The 15,824-nt window shown below is 43.5% G+C and overlaps 1 protein-coding gene across 2 annotated transcripts in view; it reads left to right on the forward strand.

Moving 5' to 3' along the window:
• The window catches only part of FAM72A (family with sequence similarity 72 member A), a 68,061-nt gene extending 56,655 nt beyond the window's left edge, over positions 1-11,406 (forward strand). Inside the window, exon 5 of one of the 2 annotated variants that reach the window (XM_078644584.1) lies at positions 5,132-7,217. In XM_078644584.1, the coding sequence (XP_078500710.1) occupies positions 5,132-5,226 (95 nt within the window). In that variant the 3' untranslated portion in view covers positions 5,227-7,217. Of the gene's footprint in view, positions 1-5,131 lie in introns of both variants that reach the window. The other variant, XM_078644583.1, reaches the window with a different exon arrangement.
• Positions 11,407-15,824: the final 4,418 nt, after the last annotated feature.

The following is a 15,824-nucleotide window of genomic DNA, read 5'->3' on the forward strand; positions in this document are numbered from 1 at the left end:
AACTTGCTCAGATTTCTAACTCACAATGTCTTGTTGTTACCATCCTTGTTTCAAGTCTATTTACTCACGATTACTCTGGGCTCGGTAAGTCTCCCTCCCGTCAACGCGGCTCCGCTGGAAGTGCCAGTCTGAGTCGGCAGGGCCTTTTTATACTGGATTCGGCCCTCTTAATTGCTAAATTGGCGGTTAATTGAGGTCGGAAGTGTGCCCAAACATGGGCAAACCAGGAGTTTTGCGCGTAGGTCTGAATTGTTTTCAAACGCGAGGTAGGAGAGCTTCCTTGTAGGGCCGTGCGCATGCGCGGAGTCCGTCCGAAGTTGTGCGCATGTGCGGGTGAGAAAGGTTTTGCTCTTTGGGACGCGCATGCACGGAAGTAATATACTTTTCAGCTCGCATGTGTATTGGTTAGAAAGCAGATTTGAGGGCTTAAGAGTCTCTTCTTTGCCTAATTTAACATATCGTTCGTTAAATATGAGGACAATAGAGAATGCAAAGTATTCGGAAAAAGATATATACAGTATTGTAGGTACCCAGAAGGTGCCCACTGACCTACAGGGCTTTATTGGTGATCAGAGCACTGGTCGCTCACATGATAGTTTGCAGGCACATTGTGCCTTGTATGGTAGGTCCACATGAATAAAAATGAAAAAATGAGTGGGTGTGTCAACAGCATCCTAAGCTATCACAATACTTTAACAGAGACATTAACGTAGGTGGGTGTATATAAACCCTAGTTACATTGTGGTATTTCTGGTATCTTAATGCTTGTTGATATGTTTTGTATACCCTTCCTTTTTAGGATTGGGTACTGTTACTCAGCGGAAATGGCCCAAAGGTATGTCGTCATTGAGACCCATTCTGTTGGTTCCTAGACGGAACACCCATCTCTGTTCTTTTTCAAAAAGACCCTTATCTGATGGTAACTGCTCGATTATTGTCCAGTTGAGGTCGTTGAAACAGTGTTGTTCCTGTAGGAAATGGGCTGCCATTTTAGTTGTATTCTTTTTACACCTTATGTTGCTTTTATGTTCGTTCATTCTTACCTTGGCAGCCCGGGTGGTCATTCCCACATACTCCAAACTGCACGGGCAGGTGATCAGGTATACTATGTTCCTGCTATTGCAATTAGGGAATTTGCGTTGCTCCCATTTACTTCCATTCCTGAAGGTCAAGTTGTGACTCTTTTTTTGTAAGGTGGCAACTGCTACAATTGCCGCATGGATGGTGGCCTTGTATCCCTTGCAACCTTGGTTGTTGTTGAAATGTGGTCTGTGGGCTGGTATGTACTAGAATATCCTTCAGATTTTTTTCCACGTTTGTGGGCAAAAAGGGGTTTGTCCAGATTGAGTTCGCCACTAGTCAGAATTCGCCAATGTTTATTGATCATCTTCGACACCTGATTGGAGTGTGTACTGTACGTGGTTACACATACAGGTCTGTTCTTGTATGTTTCCTTTTGCACCTTGTCTTCCAAGAGGGCTTCGCGATTATTGTTGCGTGCCCTCTTCATTGCGGTGTTTATAACCCTTTCCGGGTACTTCCTCTGTTGTAGTTTCTCTTTTAAATCCAGTGCTTGTGACTTGTACTGGCCTATGTCACTGCAATTGCGACGTAGGCGCAGGAACTGGCCATAGGGAAGATTCTCTCTAAGGTGGCGAGGGTGGAAGCTATCAAAACGTAGCAGACCGTTCCTTGCTGTAGGTTTAAAGTATGTCTGTTTTAAGGGAACCAGCTTCACAGTAGATGTTAAGGTCCAGGAAGACCATTGACTTATTGGACACTGAATGGGTGAACTTCAAGTAGTCATTTTGGTTGTTCAGCCATGCTAGAAAGTCAGTGACCGACTGTATGTCCCCTTTCCAGATAACCAGAACATCATCTATATACCGTTTCCATGTGTGGATTCTGTCTCTGTAAGGGACAGAAATGTTGATTTGGGTTTTAAACCTGTGTCTGAGTTGTTAGGAGGTGTTTCTCGGTTGTGGAAGTAGGCTTTCAATTTTATACTTCTTTTTTTTTTTTTTCACTCCACGAGCCAGGTATTTTTTAACTATCACTTATTACTTTTCTAAACCTCACTACTTACGGACAACTATTACCCTACACACACCACACATAGTCCAATATCAGTGCTCCCACGCATCCGTCGGTCGCAGCGCGCCGCACCCCGTAGAGGGGTGCGAAGACCCCGATGATGAAGCATGACACCAAGGGGCCTGTTGGTGTGTGAGGAGTATTTTAAAAACACTAAGTGCTCCCCACCACAGTAAGGACCACTGTTAACTTTTGAGTGGATTCTATTTTGTTTACGATATATACCCGGGGAGACCGAATCCACTTTTATTCTCTCCCTCCCTCCTTTGTTATAAACATACTCATACATGGAGCCAGCATCAATGCTACCTACTATAAGTGCTATCACCTTGCAAAAAGGCTGTGTCTGAGAAGCAGCCATAAAATTGCAAATGAAAGGAAACCACTACAAACTGGTTCTGCAACCTTAGACAATGCATTCATATTCCCTGTATGGAAAAAGAAGAATAAAAGTGGGAGCCACATCCCAGGATGTTCCAGTTCCAAGCTCTTCTTCATCATGGAACGGAGTACTCTGCAGAGTACTCGAAGGACTGCTGTGTGACCAGCCAGACAGGTGTCTTCTTGACAACCAATCTTTCAGATATCAAGGGGTATCACTTGAAATTTGCACTTTCTGCTGGAGGAGTTGAGGGTCTTCCTAATCCCTAGAAGTCTGCCTGTCTGCTTAGAATGTGATGGATAGAGTCTGCCCCTTCAGGTGAAAAGTTTTTTTCCGGTGGGGAAGACCATCATATTCCTGACATGAGGGACACCCTGAAGATGCGGACTACCAATTGGGACCAAAGAGATCCAAGTTGTAAATGTGGACCTCCCTTCTCCATGAGCAGTTCTTGATGTGAACTGCGGTAAGACTTCCTTTATAAGCAATTTTTTTTATTAGTTTTGAGTATTAAGCAATAACATTAGGCATTCTTGGCACACAATAGTTATATCTCTTATATAGTTTACACATTTTATAGTACAGTTAATTTTTCCATCTAGCTCAAGGTCACATCAATTTGTAAGTTGTCTCACCAGCGCCAGGACTTTTAAATGCCAGTCATCATTGTGTTGTTAGAAATCCTGCGGTGTGCCTGAGAGATTGGTGTTGCTGACATTAGAGATTTATCTTCTCCGCCCTAGAGTAAGCCCTGATCAGCCCAGAGGCTTCAACTGTCAAAGACATCCACCACTGACAACTAGCCCAGTGGCTGCACCTGCTGTATCCTTGAGTCCATCTTTGTTTGGTCCTGGGAGGCTTAAGACTAGTGCTACTATGTGAGCTTGTCTTGGTGATTTCTCCCAACCATCACGTTCTGAGTGAGGTTATGGCCGTGGCCCCTGCAGTTACAATGGCTGCCACCATAGGACCATTTTTTGCCATGAGATTAAAGTACTATCTTTCGACTAAAAGATAAGCACTGTGCTGGACAATATGTTTGTGTGTCTATTGGTTGTCTGTCGTGGATCTGCGGTCTTGCCACACACTTCCCAAGAATCCCTTGCCTGCTCACCCTCGCTACCCTGAGAGTCATGTCTGGAAAAGGTGTACTTGGCCTAGTTTGCAGCAAAGTTGTACAGATCCCAGTGACAAATTGCTTCCAATTATCACAGTTAGAGTCCAATACCCCCGCCCCCTGAACTGGGCCGTACAAAGAATTTGGGTTTTAATATATTTGTAGTAAGTTTGGTGCAACCTCAAAGCTTTTTATGAAAAAGAAAAACTTTGATATTTTGGAACCTCTATAATCTATTTCATCCAATGACAATATTTTATGTTATTGAGAAAGATTTGCCTTAATGCCAAATACTGCCAAGACCACACAATTGGAGGGAATGCACTAAAGAACTTGGAGCTTTAGTGCCAGTTTGTAATGATGTTTATAGTATATTTTTCCTACTGGAGTAACATAAAAGCATATTGTAAGTTCTTCATGATGGCACAAGGACTTTAACAAGAAAGCTAATGCCACCTGCAGTCCGAACTGAAAAGGCACTAAGATTTGGTTAGAAGAGGACAGTTGAAAAATCTCCTTTGTAGTACAAACAAGCAACCCTGTTAAAAACAGTCGTGATAAGAGGTCTTAAGAGACAGAACATTCCCTGTGGCAGCCAGCGAGCGTCTCCCCAGGCTCCACAATGTATCCGGTTTATTAGATATGTGATAGATGCCAGAAAAGAGGACCCTTAGAACAGGAAGAGTTTCAGGTACGTCTCCATATAGCCCAAGCGAGTTGCTGCATACTGATGCTATGTAGCCAGCTGTTGGCTTGATCTTGCATGTCTTAAAAGGACATGCTCATGGCCACGGCTTGGCATGGGCACATGAAGTAACTTTGTTTTCAGTGGAACTCATTTACAAAGTCAGTGGTTATCCTGAAATTCTGATGTGGATCTGGCCTGCTCATTGGAGCCATGAATCGAGAGGCAGATGTGGACCGTCCTTAAGGGCTATGGCTATCTGAATATTTAAAGTGCCACCATGGGTGTTACAGTAAGAACTGCGGACTGAGCCTTTTACATGTCAGGCATGACTATTGTGCTCCCAAGCCCTACTAACCTTTAAACATGGTGTCTTGTCATGAAATCTCACATACCTACAGGCTAATGAGCCCCATATACTAGGTTCATGTTTATTTTTTCAGAAATTGTGTTTAGCTTCCCAAGTATGATACATTATATACAGTCAGAGGTGACCAGGTATCAATTTTGCTTTTTTTTCATGGTATGGTACAAATTAAGGCATGTGTCCCGAAGATCAGGACCTGTGGAATGAAATCTGAACGCGCATGTAAACCTCCAAAACAATATATGGTTTTACGGTAGTGCTCCTGATGTTATCGCATTTGTATGTCTGGGACTTTAAAAATGCACTGTATTTAGTTCTCTGTAATTAATTCTCTTACACAAAAGACTGAGTCATGGCAGCTCGTTTACAACCAGTTGTTCTTGCTTCTCTCCTTCCAGCCCTCTGTCAGAACTTGCATTTGTTGTTCTTGAAACGGTACACCTGCAGTGTACATACTGATTTGTAAATGTCCAACTTGTGTTCCAGGCCTGAACTTGCTGCTGTGGGGCAGCCTCCCAGAGACGGAGGAAAGTGTGGACGAGGAAGCAGTCAACATCTCGGACGAGGCGTACATCAGATGAGGAGCCGTCCGAAAGCATGTGTAGAAGTGTACGTCCAGAGGAGCACATATGGACATTCATGTGGACCTCTCGGTGGGAGTGTGCATTCTATAAGGTTCCACGTGTACATCCTGAAAGTATACATCAAAAGGAAAGGTGCATGTACATGTCTGTGGAAGAGTTCACCCGAGGAGAAGTTGTGTTCATCCCTGCAGATGTATAATCTGATCAAAAGCCATGTGCATATCATATGTCGAGCCACGTTTAGCTCTCTATTGAAATGTATATCAGATGCGTAGCCATCTTTGCAGCATACGAGAAGCACATCTGGGAATTCTACATCAAGTAAGAGGTCAGTAGAAGTGAGAAGTAGTGTGTGCACCTCTGTGGAAGCATACATCCAGCTAGCAGGTACCTGGACGGGTGTGTGGATATGTGCATCTAAAGAGAACTGATGGGTTGATCTCTGTGGAAATGTACATCCAATGAGTATGCATTCAATGAGATTTCATGTGTACATTCCTGGAAATGTTCCTCAAATGACAAACTCCTCCAATCTCTGTTGAAGTGTACATTTGAGGTGAAGTCCTATACACATCTTTGTGAAAGAGTTAATTCAGTGGGATACCAAGTGCACATCTCGGATGAGAAGCGTATATCTGCATATGTATGTAGGTGTACATCCAGCCAGAATGCGGTGTAAATCTACTGAAAAGATTGTGCACATCTCTTTGAAAGTGGCCATTCAACACAGAAAAGATGTATTCAAGGACAAGCTGATTGTAAATCTCTAAGGAAGTAAACAACCAATGCGGCTGCTTATGTACGCGTTTATGGAAGTGTACAACATAGACATGTGAGCATCTGTTGCTTTGTACATCTGAAGAGAAGCCTTGAGAAAATCTCTATGGAAGTGTATATCAAATGTATCATTTTGACATTTCTGAGGAAACGTAGCTCAAATGGCAAGTACCTAAATCTATGTTAGTGTTTGCCCCTAATAAGGCACCATATATCCGTATCCAAGGAGATGGATGTGTAGTGTGCATCAGAGGTTGTGCACCCAATCACCATCTGAGGATTTGCACAACCAGTGACAATTAGTGTATCCCAAGCAAGGATTCATAGACATCCATTGTACTCCTACTTTCATTTACCAATCTGTACCGGTTGCCCAGGAGATACACATCTGTGTATACGTCTCTGGAGTGGTGCACTTTCCATATGATTCAGTGAATGCCTTCGCTGTGAGTATGTGTGTGTTGCTCAGAATACCTGTGTGCATAGGAAGTCTAGCATGCACCTCTTGGAAAGCGCATTTCGCACGAGAAACCATGCATCAGGGTCTGGGAGATACACATTTTATGGTAATCCATGCATGCATCTTTTGTTTTAAAGACATGCTCCCACCACTCCCACTACTCGTATCTGGGGAGGCACATGCCACCTAAAAGACTTCTCAATGACATTGAAAAAGGCGCACATCCCATGGAAGAAATCATTCGAAGAGATGCCATGTGTATTTTTTCCCAGAAGATCCATTGTCTTTCGTTATTCTCAGGAGCTGTGGGAGGGTGATCTATTCAAATGCCTTGGAAGAGAGTGCATATGTGTATTTCCTTGCCTACCCATAACCACGGCTAGTGCTACATCAAATGAAGCCATACATGTATTCTGCCTTTGATGAGAGTGCATATGTGCACTTCCAAGTACACCAGGGAGGTTGGTTTTCTGTGGAGGAAAAGGAGCAAATTATGAGGCGGGTTTGCTAAATTATGCAGCAATTTTGCGGCACCTCTGTCCAGCACGAAGCAGCTCTACAGAGCAGGACAGTACATTTCATAATTATTTTGTACATGTACCACCGGCAGATACTGTAGGATATTATCTCTTTCTAAGGTCCAATGTTTATGACAGAGAAGGAATCATGCTTTCCACATTGTTTGAATTACATTTTATTTATTTATGACTTTTGGTTCCTGCTGCACACACATGACGTTCCCCAGTCCTGCAAATGAGATGTTTACACCATCCGGGCAAAATTGTAACATCTTTAAATGTCCGATCACAGCAATCAACGTTAGATGTGACCCGTTTACTTTTTCAAAGTTATCTGTCGTATCATTGCACACCTAGAATTTTTTTTGTTCAATTCCAGTCTGATTATTATGGAGCAGATCATGGATTATGAGGCAAGTGCAGCACATTCATTATTACTTGGTAAACGTGGTAATATAATCTCATTTTTCCTGTGGCTCTGCCTTGACTCTTTGGAATTCACGCACAGCTCTTGGGGGCATACATGGTATGAGAATCCACATATACATCTCTCGGACATAGCATTTCAAAAGATGTAATACACACGTTTCTCAGGGGCTGGACATTCTGCACTCGTGTATACTCCATGCATCCCTTCTGAAAGTACAAGTGGGCATTAATTTACTCAGTAGACTAACTCACTAGACTCCATGCACGTCTTACCTTCGATATAGCCCTCTTACATGCTACCATAGCATGGTGTATGTATCCTTTACCATCACACTTGGTAAGATCACTTCTGTGGCTAAAGCGATCCACCCACAGGTCAGTCTTTATTGGCAGTGGATAATGACAGCCAATCCGCCAAGCAACAGCCTACTGCAATCCACCATGGTCTCCAGATCTGCCATTGCCCTCACTGTATGTCTCCTCCCTTGTGCATCTTACGAGGCCAGTTTGTGTTATTGGAACTACCGCATCGTAGAACGTTCATTGATAGTCCTAAATAGAATAATATTCTTATGCCCACACAAGGGACAGAGAATGTTTTTTTCCATATATAAAATAAGTTCTTAAGGAGCGAAACTATTTTATTTTTTTATAAAAGCAGAAAAATAAATAACAGACTATCAGAGTTAATGTTCTGATTTTTGTTATATCTAATTACATAAAGATTTATATATAAAACAACAATGCAGCATAAACACTTGCCTTGTTGCTCAAGGGAAGGAATAAAACACATAGTAGTTAAGGAGCATGGAGACAGAAGAGCAGCATCTATAAGAAAGTTAAAACACCCACTGCTCCCTTAAGAATTCCCCACATCCATATTCCACCATGCCTTGTATTGGCTCCACTGTCTCAGTTCCTTTTTTGCCTCGCATGGTTCATCAATCTTTCATTCTCTGGTTCAGTTCTATTTGGGTGATGCAGAGAATGAAGAATAAGACCGACATTCAAGGCTTTAGGACAGGAAGAGAATAAAAAGGTTTTTAAGTTCTCCTGCACGCAAGGGGACAGGCAATACCACTATCCGGATCAGAGGAGGGTTCAAGTCCCACACTAGTCAAATCAACAGCAACAACAAGACCCATCTCATCAGTCCACGCAAGATTATCGAGGGGCAGAGCATCACAACATCAGCCTTCCCCTACAGGAAAAGCCAGCGCCAACTCACAACAATTATTTTCCCTGCTAGGATGCTCTATACCTGTGTGGGAAACATCTCAAATCTTCTAAAAGAGTGGCAGAGCATTTCCAAAGATAGATGGGTGCTGAATATTGTGCAGAAATGTTATTCTCCTTGGTTCAAGTCTCCAACTCTCTCAGTACTTCTAAAAAGCAGTAGCGGCTCCTCAGCTATGGTGGAGGAGCGTCGGCACACCGCTTTTAAGCAGTGCGAGAAAGGGAAACATAACATAATAGCTTTCAGTTCTGTTATGGTTCCTTTGCGGTTGGGTGGGACTGTTCTGCTCACGGAGCAGGGCAGGGGCGGAGTGGTTTGCCCATTTAAGTGCTCAATGACTGTTTGGTCGGCCCTATCGGGCGCCCAAAGCTGACATGCGCACTTCCCTGCTCTCTATGCAGGCTGCATTACAGCCTGCATGGAGAACATGCCCACCCCTACAGCCCCTGGCTGGTCGCCGTTCAGACCAATCACAACGCTGCACTACAGCGCTGTGATTGGCTTAGGGGAGGGAGCCTGGCTGCCTGCTTCATGTTCCTGGAAGCAGACTCCGGAGAGCAGGAGCATAGAGGATGTGGGATATGGCCTTGAGGAAATTTATTTATTTTTTATTTCTGAACCCCCGCTCCACCCTGGCGCGACACTCCCTGGGACCCTCCCATGACTCCCCCATGGCCCCGCAAATGCAAACCCCCCCCCCCCCCTGCTAAAAAGACTCAAGCTACATCTTGAGGTACAGAAAGTACCCCTTCACAGAAAAGAAAAGGAATTTACTTATGATACTTCCTAATCCAAAAGATTTCTCTGAAAAAGGAACGAGCACACGTCTGTACTAGACCTACAGAAGGCCATCAAACGGGCCTAGTGAGAACAAATATGCATGGTTGCTGTCCATTAGATTGATCACCAGCTTAAGAAGAGAGACTGGGTGCATGCAGCTGATGTACAAAATGCCTACTTTCATATCATAATTGGAAGAAAATACTGAAGGTTGTGGTAGGAAACTACAATTTTTAGCACCAGATGTTCCCATTTAGTCTCAAATCCTCTCCTCAGACATTTTCAACTAGTATGGAGAGAGTGGTTGCTCACCTGAGGAAGCATAACATTTATGTCTGCGAGTTTCCTGATAATTGGTTGTACGTCTTGTAGTGTGGAATTTATTATTTTTTCCCCTTCCCTTATGCTCCGCCCTGAGTGTGGCTACACCAGGGCGTATTGTAAGCAGGCCCGATGATAAGGCATGTCACACACTTCGGTGTGTGAGTGAGGGCAGTTTTCTCAAACAGAGCGATTTGCCTGTTTTGTGTTCGTCTTCGCTGTATACTCTATAACCCCCTTTTGTGTGTACAATTGCTAATCCAAGCAAGTAACACAGAAAGTTCAGTTAGATTTTCACATTGCAATTTACCTTCTAAATCGGCTTGGGCTCCTAATCAGCTATCTAAAATCAATTACAGTCCCAGCCAGAAGCTAATATATCTACATGCTTCTCTGGATACACAACAAGGAAAAGTGTGCCCTTTACAGCAAAATGTTCTTTTAGTCCATCAAAAATTGCACTATATTCAGAACTTCCAAGGTTTCCGCTCTCCGAACCCAATGGTATCATGCATCTTCATCATCCAATACTCTAGTCTCATATATAAAATCTCATCAACAATTCTTAGATTAATGGTCTCAACTAAATGAATGTTGGTAGTATGAGCTGACACATGTCCCTGTCTCCGGTGTCTTCAAAGCATTCACAATTGAGTCAGACAAGATAAAGGTGTTCTCCCACCCAGCCAATTAAAACAGATGCATTATTGAGGAGTTAGGGAGCCCATATAGGTGTCTAACCGTGTGAAGTCACAAAGGAAACCTCCGTATTAGATCAGTCTCTTAGAGTTCAAGTGCATTCCACTTAGCCCTTTAGGCTTCCCTATCCTCTATCATTTCTGTTGATGGACAAGTTTCTGTTTCAGACTGATAATACAAACACCATGTATTATTTGAACAAACAAGTTGCTAAACAATGCTGTAAGCCCAGGCAAACTGGAGGTAGTTTATGTCAAGAAATGTATCACTAAACATAGTTTACCTTCTCAGGGTTGAGAATATTCAAACAGATGCTCTCAGCGGAATCTAGCAGGAAAATCACCAGTGGTTCATCTGCAAACATGTCCTTCAAGACATTCCAAAAACCTGCAGAGAAGTAATTTTGCCTCATCTACTTCACCTGGCAGAGTCAATGGTGCAATTACTGTCAGTAAACATATTCAGGGTAGCAAATTCCGCTCAGTTGAACAGTCCATCTTTGATATTCTTTTTCACAATTCCGGTCACAAAAGATTTCTTTGAGGGGTAAAGAAAGTTTATCCCCAGTTTAGTAAACTGTGTCGCAGGGACCATGTTTTGTGTGGTGGAACCTTTTGAGTTGATACAAAAAGTTAATTGCAGCGCTTGTCATGGAGAGAAGTAGTCTTAGTGGCCCATACACCAGCCGTAGAGTTAGCAAGCATTCTGTGTTAGTAACTAAAGAACCCTATGCTACTTTCGATGCCAACCAGGTAGTGTTAAGAACAAATGCCCCATTTCTGCCCTATGTAGTTTCAGAGTTTTATGTGAATCAGACTGTTTCTTTGTCAGTATTCTTTAGCAATCCTACCTCATGGGAAGAGAGATCTCTCCATATCCTAGATGTAATGAGGGTCCCCACATAGAGTTTTTTTAAAGATGATTTTAAAAGAATATCATTTTTCAATAAAAGAAAAGGCAAAAAGAGTGAAGTTGTATGGGTTAATTAATATGTATTCCAATTGACCAACTTGTGGACAGTGGTGCTTATTGACTAACTGTTTACCCCACAAGCCGAGGACCAGGACCCAAGTAGGTTGAGGAGCTGGGTGAGATCTCCAATTGAAGACCACCCACAGTATCCTTCCGGTCCTATGTGATACTTTCAGCTTCCCCGAATTGGATGCAGGTTGGCAGGTAACACATACATTACATATCACACATTACGAGGAGCAGCTACTCTGCCATCGAATCACGGATAGGGACTTCCCTTCCTTAATGTTTCCTCACAGAGGGGGTAAACCTCTGCCCTGAAGAAAGTCCAGGACCTTTATGGGCACCCAGGACTGAAACCTGTCGGCACCAGGGTCTTAGGAAAATAATACTCGAACAGACCCGTCTTTTAGATTTTTATAATAAACCAGACCGACCCAAGAATAAAGGGAAATCAGGGGTCTGCCTAAGGTATTTTAATCTTTAACCCCCTGGTCTTCATTTATCTAAAGAGCTCCCAACACTGTGGTTGAGCCCACCCAGACTTTTAGGAGTCGGGGTGACCCGATGATGAAGCATGACACCACTAGGGTGTGTGAGGGTAATTAAACAAAAAGTGTTTTTCCCCACATTCTTGGCTGAGTTAGGTACAACCTTTCACTAGAGAGGCTCCCCTTCCTCATCTTTCCATCCCTTTTATCCCCATTTTTCTCACGCACAGTTAGTCAATAAGCACCACTGACCACAAGTTGGTCAATTTGAGTATTTTTTGTGATTATTATACTACCTAGGGAGGACATACTCCGGTTGAAAAAACCTCTCAACCCCTTAAGGCACTGGTTTTTCCCCCAGTACCTTTTTGTGTTGATATGATTTAATTAATATGTAGCTAGTTGATAATGGCTCCCTGCTGATGTGTATATATGTGGTTGGGATTTGCTTACTATCCTCTTCTACTGTTAATGACTTTCAGTGGTGAGCCTAAGAGGTCCAAGAAAAAGTTACATTCTTGTAATCCTAATTCTGTACCATAGGGCTCCTTATTGAAACTCCACACCCACCTTCAACACTACACTGGGATGGTAAACTATTGGACAGTAAGGATCCAATAAACCTATCAAAAATAACTGAGATTGTGGAGTAACTGCCAGAACGAAGGGACATGCTGTAATATGGACGCTGCTGGTTTCTTAAATGAGCAGCATCTGTTATCACTTTCAAATAGATGATGCCTATGTGGCTGCATTTCCCTTCACTTACTTATGTTTTATTCCGTTTCGTTAAGCCACACAGTTAGGGTTAATGCCTCAGTGTTGTTTTATGTAATATTTTCCTGTTAAATTAATGAAGTATATGTAAATATGGTAATTTTTCTCCCTTATAAATTAGCTTATATACTGAAAAAATTCTCTCAGGCATTTGATTTTAGCCAATATTCCACAGTGTCACTTAAATGAACATTTTACTAGGATGCTGACCCACCTTTGCAGGTAATTTAATTTTCCTTCCAATGGATTCTTGTATAAAAGGGTTTCCTTCAATCAATCAATTAATCAGGAGTTTGTATAGCGCGGCTATTCACCTGTGAGTCTCAAGGCGCTAGGGGTTCTGCCGATCCGTTTGGGTGTCGCCAGCATAGAGTGCGTTGCTGTAGTCCAGTCTGCTGGTGATGAGTGCTAGTGACCATCTTTCTGGATTCTGTGGGGATCTATTTTAATGTCTTTCAAAGCAGGCGAAGCGTGTGGAAGCAGAAGCTTTGATTTGACCTTTCATTGTGAGAGAGGAGTACAATATGATGCCAGGGTTGCGGGTGTGGTCGGTAGGGGTGGGAGAGGTTCCCAGTGCAGCGGGCCACCAAAAGTCATCCCAGGATGAGTACTTCGGTCTTGTCTGTGTTGAGATTGAGGCAGCTGACTTTCATCCAGGTGCGACTGTCTTCATTCTGCTGTGAAAGTTGATTCTAGCGGCTGTGGGTTTTTTGGTGAGTAGGAAGATCAGCTGTGTGTTTTCGGCATAGGAGAGTATGTTGAGTTCGTGGTTTCTGACGATGGCCGCAAGGAGGGCCATGTAGACATTGAAGAGGGTGGAGCTTAGGGAGGAGCCCCGTAGCTGATCTCTGTATGTTCTAAGAGGAACAGGGGTAGTCTGATTCACTGTGTTCAGCTGGTAAGGAAGGAGTGGCTCCAGTCCAGTGCCTTGTGAAGATGCCGGCGTTGGGAAGTCTCGTAGTTAGGGTGCAGTGGGAGACCGTGTTGAAGGCGGCTGAGAGGTCCAGTAGGATGAGGGCTGTGGTTTTGCCCCAGTTGAGGAAGTAGCAGATGTCGTTGGCAGCGAGGAGTGCAGTCTTGGTGCTGTGGTTGCTTCAGAAGCCAGCTTGAGAGGTGTGCAGGATGTGGTTCTCTTTGATGAACTCGGAGAAATTGGCATTGATGGCCTTTTCGGTGATCTTGACTGGAAAGGTGAGGAGGGAGATAGGTCTGATGTTCTTGAGGTTGTCGGGTCGGTAGACGGCTTCTTCAGCAGGGGGTTGATCTTGGCTTGTTTCTAGTCATCGCGGAAGGTGGCGGTTTGATGGAGCTGTTGATGGTGCGGCAAAGTTCGGGGACGATGGAGCCGGCTGTTCTATGGAAGATGTAATCCGGCAGGGATCTGATGGGGATGGAGTGGATGCTCTTCGTGGTCTTGAGTGTGTCATCTGTGGTGAGTGGAGTCAAGTTGAGCATAATCTGTTGGGGTGCGGTGTGGTTGCGAGCAGGGGTGGCCCGCTTTGTGGTAGGGTCTTGGGTGTCAGAGCTGTCATAGATCTGCCTGATCTTGTGATGGAAGAAGGTGTGGAGTGTGTTGCAGATGTCTTGTGAGGGTGGGACATTTGTTGTCTCGCTGTTAGGCCTGGCAAACTCCTTGATGATGGCAAAGAGTTGATTCTGTACTGGAGTGCCGTTTTCTTTGTGGTTTTAAGGAGAAGGAGGTGTCTGTTGATGGAAGATTTGAAGGTTGCGTAGGTTTCCGGGGTTTTGTTGATCCTCCAACTCTTCTCGAGTTGTGTGCAGGTGCGTCTGGACTCATGGAGGGTGGGAGTTAACCAGCATGCTTTTTTGTTGTGTTGCTTGCCTGGTGTCTTCTAGAAGGGTGCCAGAGTGTTTACACAGTTGGAGATCCATTGGTGAAGGTTTCATGCTGCGGTGTTGGCATCTGGTGGTGTTGGGCGTGTAATCGACCTTTGTGGGCACTACCATATTTCTGGGTTCCGCGAATTCCTATTTCAGGCCCCCCTCACCCCCAAACACACACACACACCTTTCAAGCATTGCTGCCTGATTTACAAATGTCTCCAGCTGCAAAACAAGAAGATTTACGCCCAAAAATGCTAAATGAGTATCTTTTTGCTACAGCCACAAAATGGGCCTGTCACAAAAATACTGTGGCCCAGCCAGCGAACCAGAACTGTGCAGCAAGTATAAGCTATGGAAAAAATGTCTGAATGCCAGGGTACAGTTTAAACTTTGCAGTCTCTCTGGCGCCATCTATCTCTTCCCAGCGTGACATACATTCTACTGGAGGGAACTGTTAATGAGTCCTCTGTACTCTCCTTTCATCGAAGTGTAAGGTGTGAGGAGGGTGGAGGGGGCTACTGCAACACCTGCAGAAGTGTTTCACTGCACCAAGAAGGAAAGGAGAAAGCCTGCTAAACCTGCATATTTGCAGTGTCCCTCTCTCAAGCAGTCTTTCTACGTTTTGTGCAGGACTGGCGCAGCTTGCTTTGAGGTCTTGGAGGCAGGTTCTGCCTCCAGGACGACCACAATAACAAACAAGACAACAGCCTGCCTAGTTAGATGATGGGGCAGAATATCTCGCCTCAATGTGGAGCATTAAAGCGTCACAATAGAGCCAGGTTATTCAGCAACTACATATTCAAAAAGACATACTTTACTTTGTTTTTCATAAAATATTATTACATCATTTTTATTCCAAATTCGATATAAAGCTTTTTAACACACACACAATGAAGACATATAATATCCCATAACGTACACACACAGAAAAACTCACTCTGTGAATGATTATACATTACCTCCCAACCAAAACACTCATACTCACTCATATGTTACACGCATACCTGTCATACCACAAATATCATTCATGCAGGAAACACCTAAAAAAAATGACAGAAATAATTATAGGAGGTCACAAGGCCCAAGATAACTTGTCCAATCTATATATATATATTTGTCTTGCAAGTCTGCCATGCATTCAATGCTTCATAATAATTCAATGAAATCCGAACATTAATAAATTCAAATATTCTGGTCCTTGTTTTTCCGTTTTAAGTATGCGCATAATTAAGAAAGAAAAACAAGCATCAGAATATTTGAATTTATTAATTAGTATTTATTATGTAGCA

Source organism: Lissotriton helveticus, chromosome 5_1 (genome assembly GCF_964261635.1).
Source record: "Lissotriton helveticus chromosome 5_1, aLisHel1.1, whole genome shotgun sequence".
NCBI lineage: Eukaryota > Metazoa > Chordata > Amphibia > Caudata > Salamandridae > Lissotriton > Lissotriton helveticus.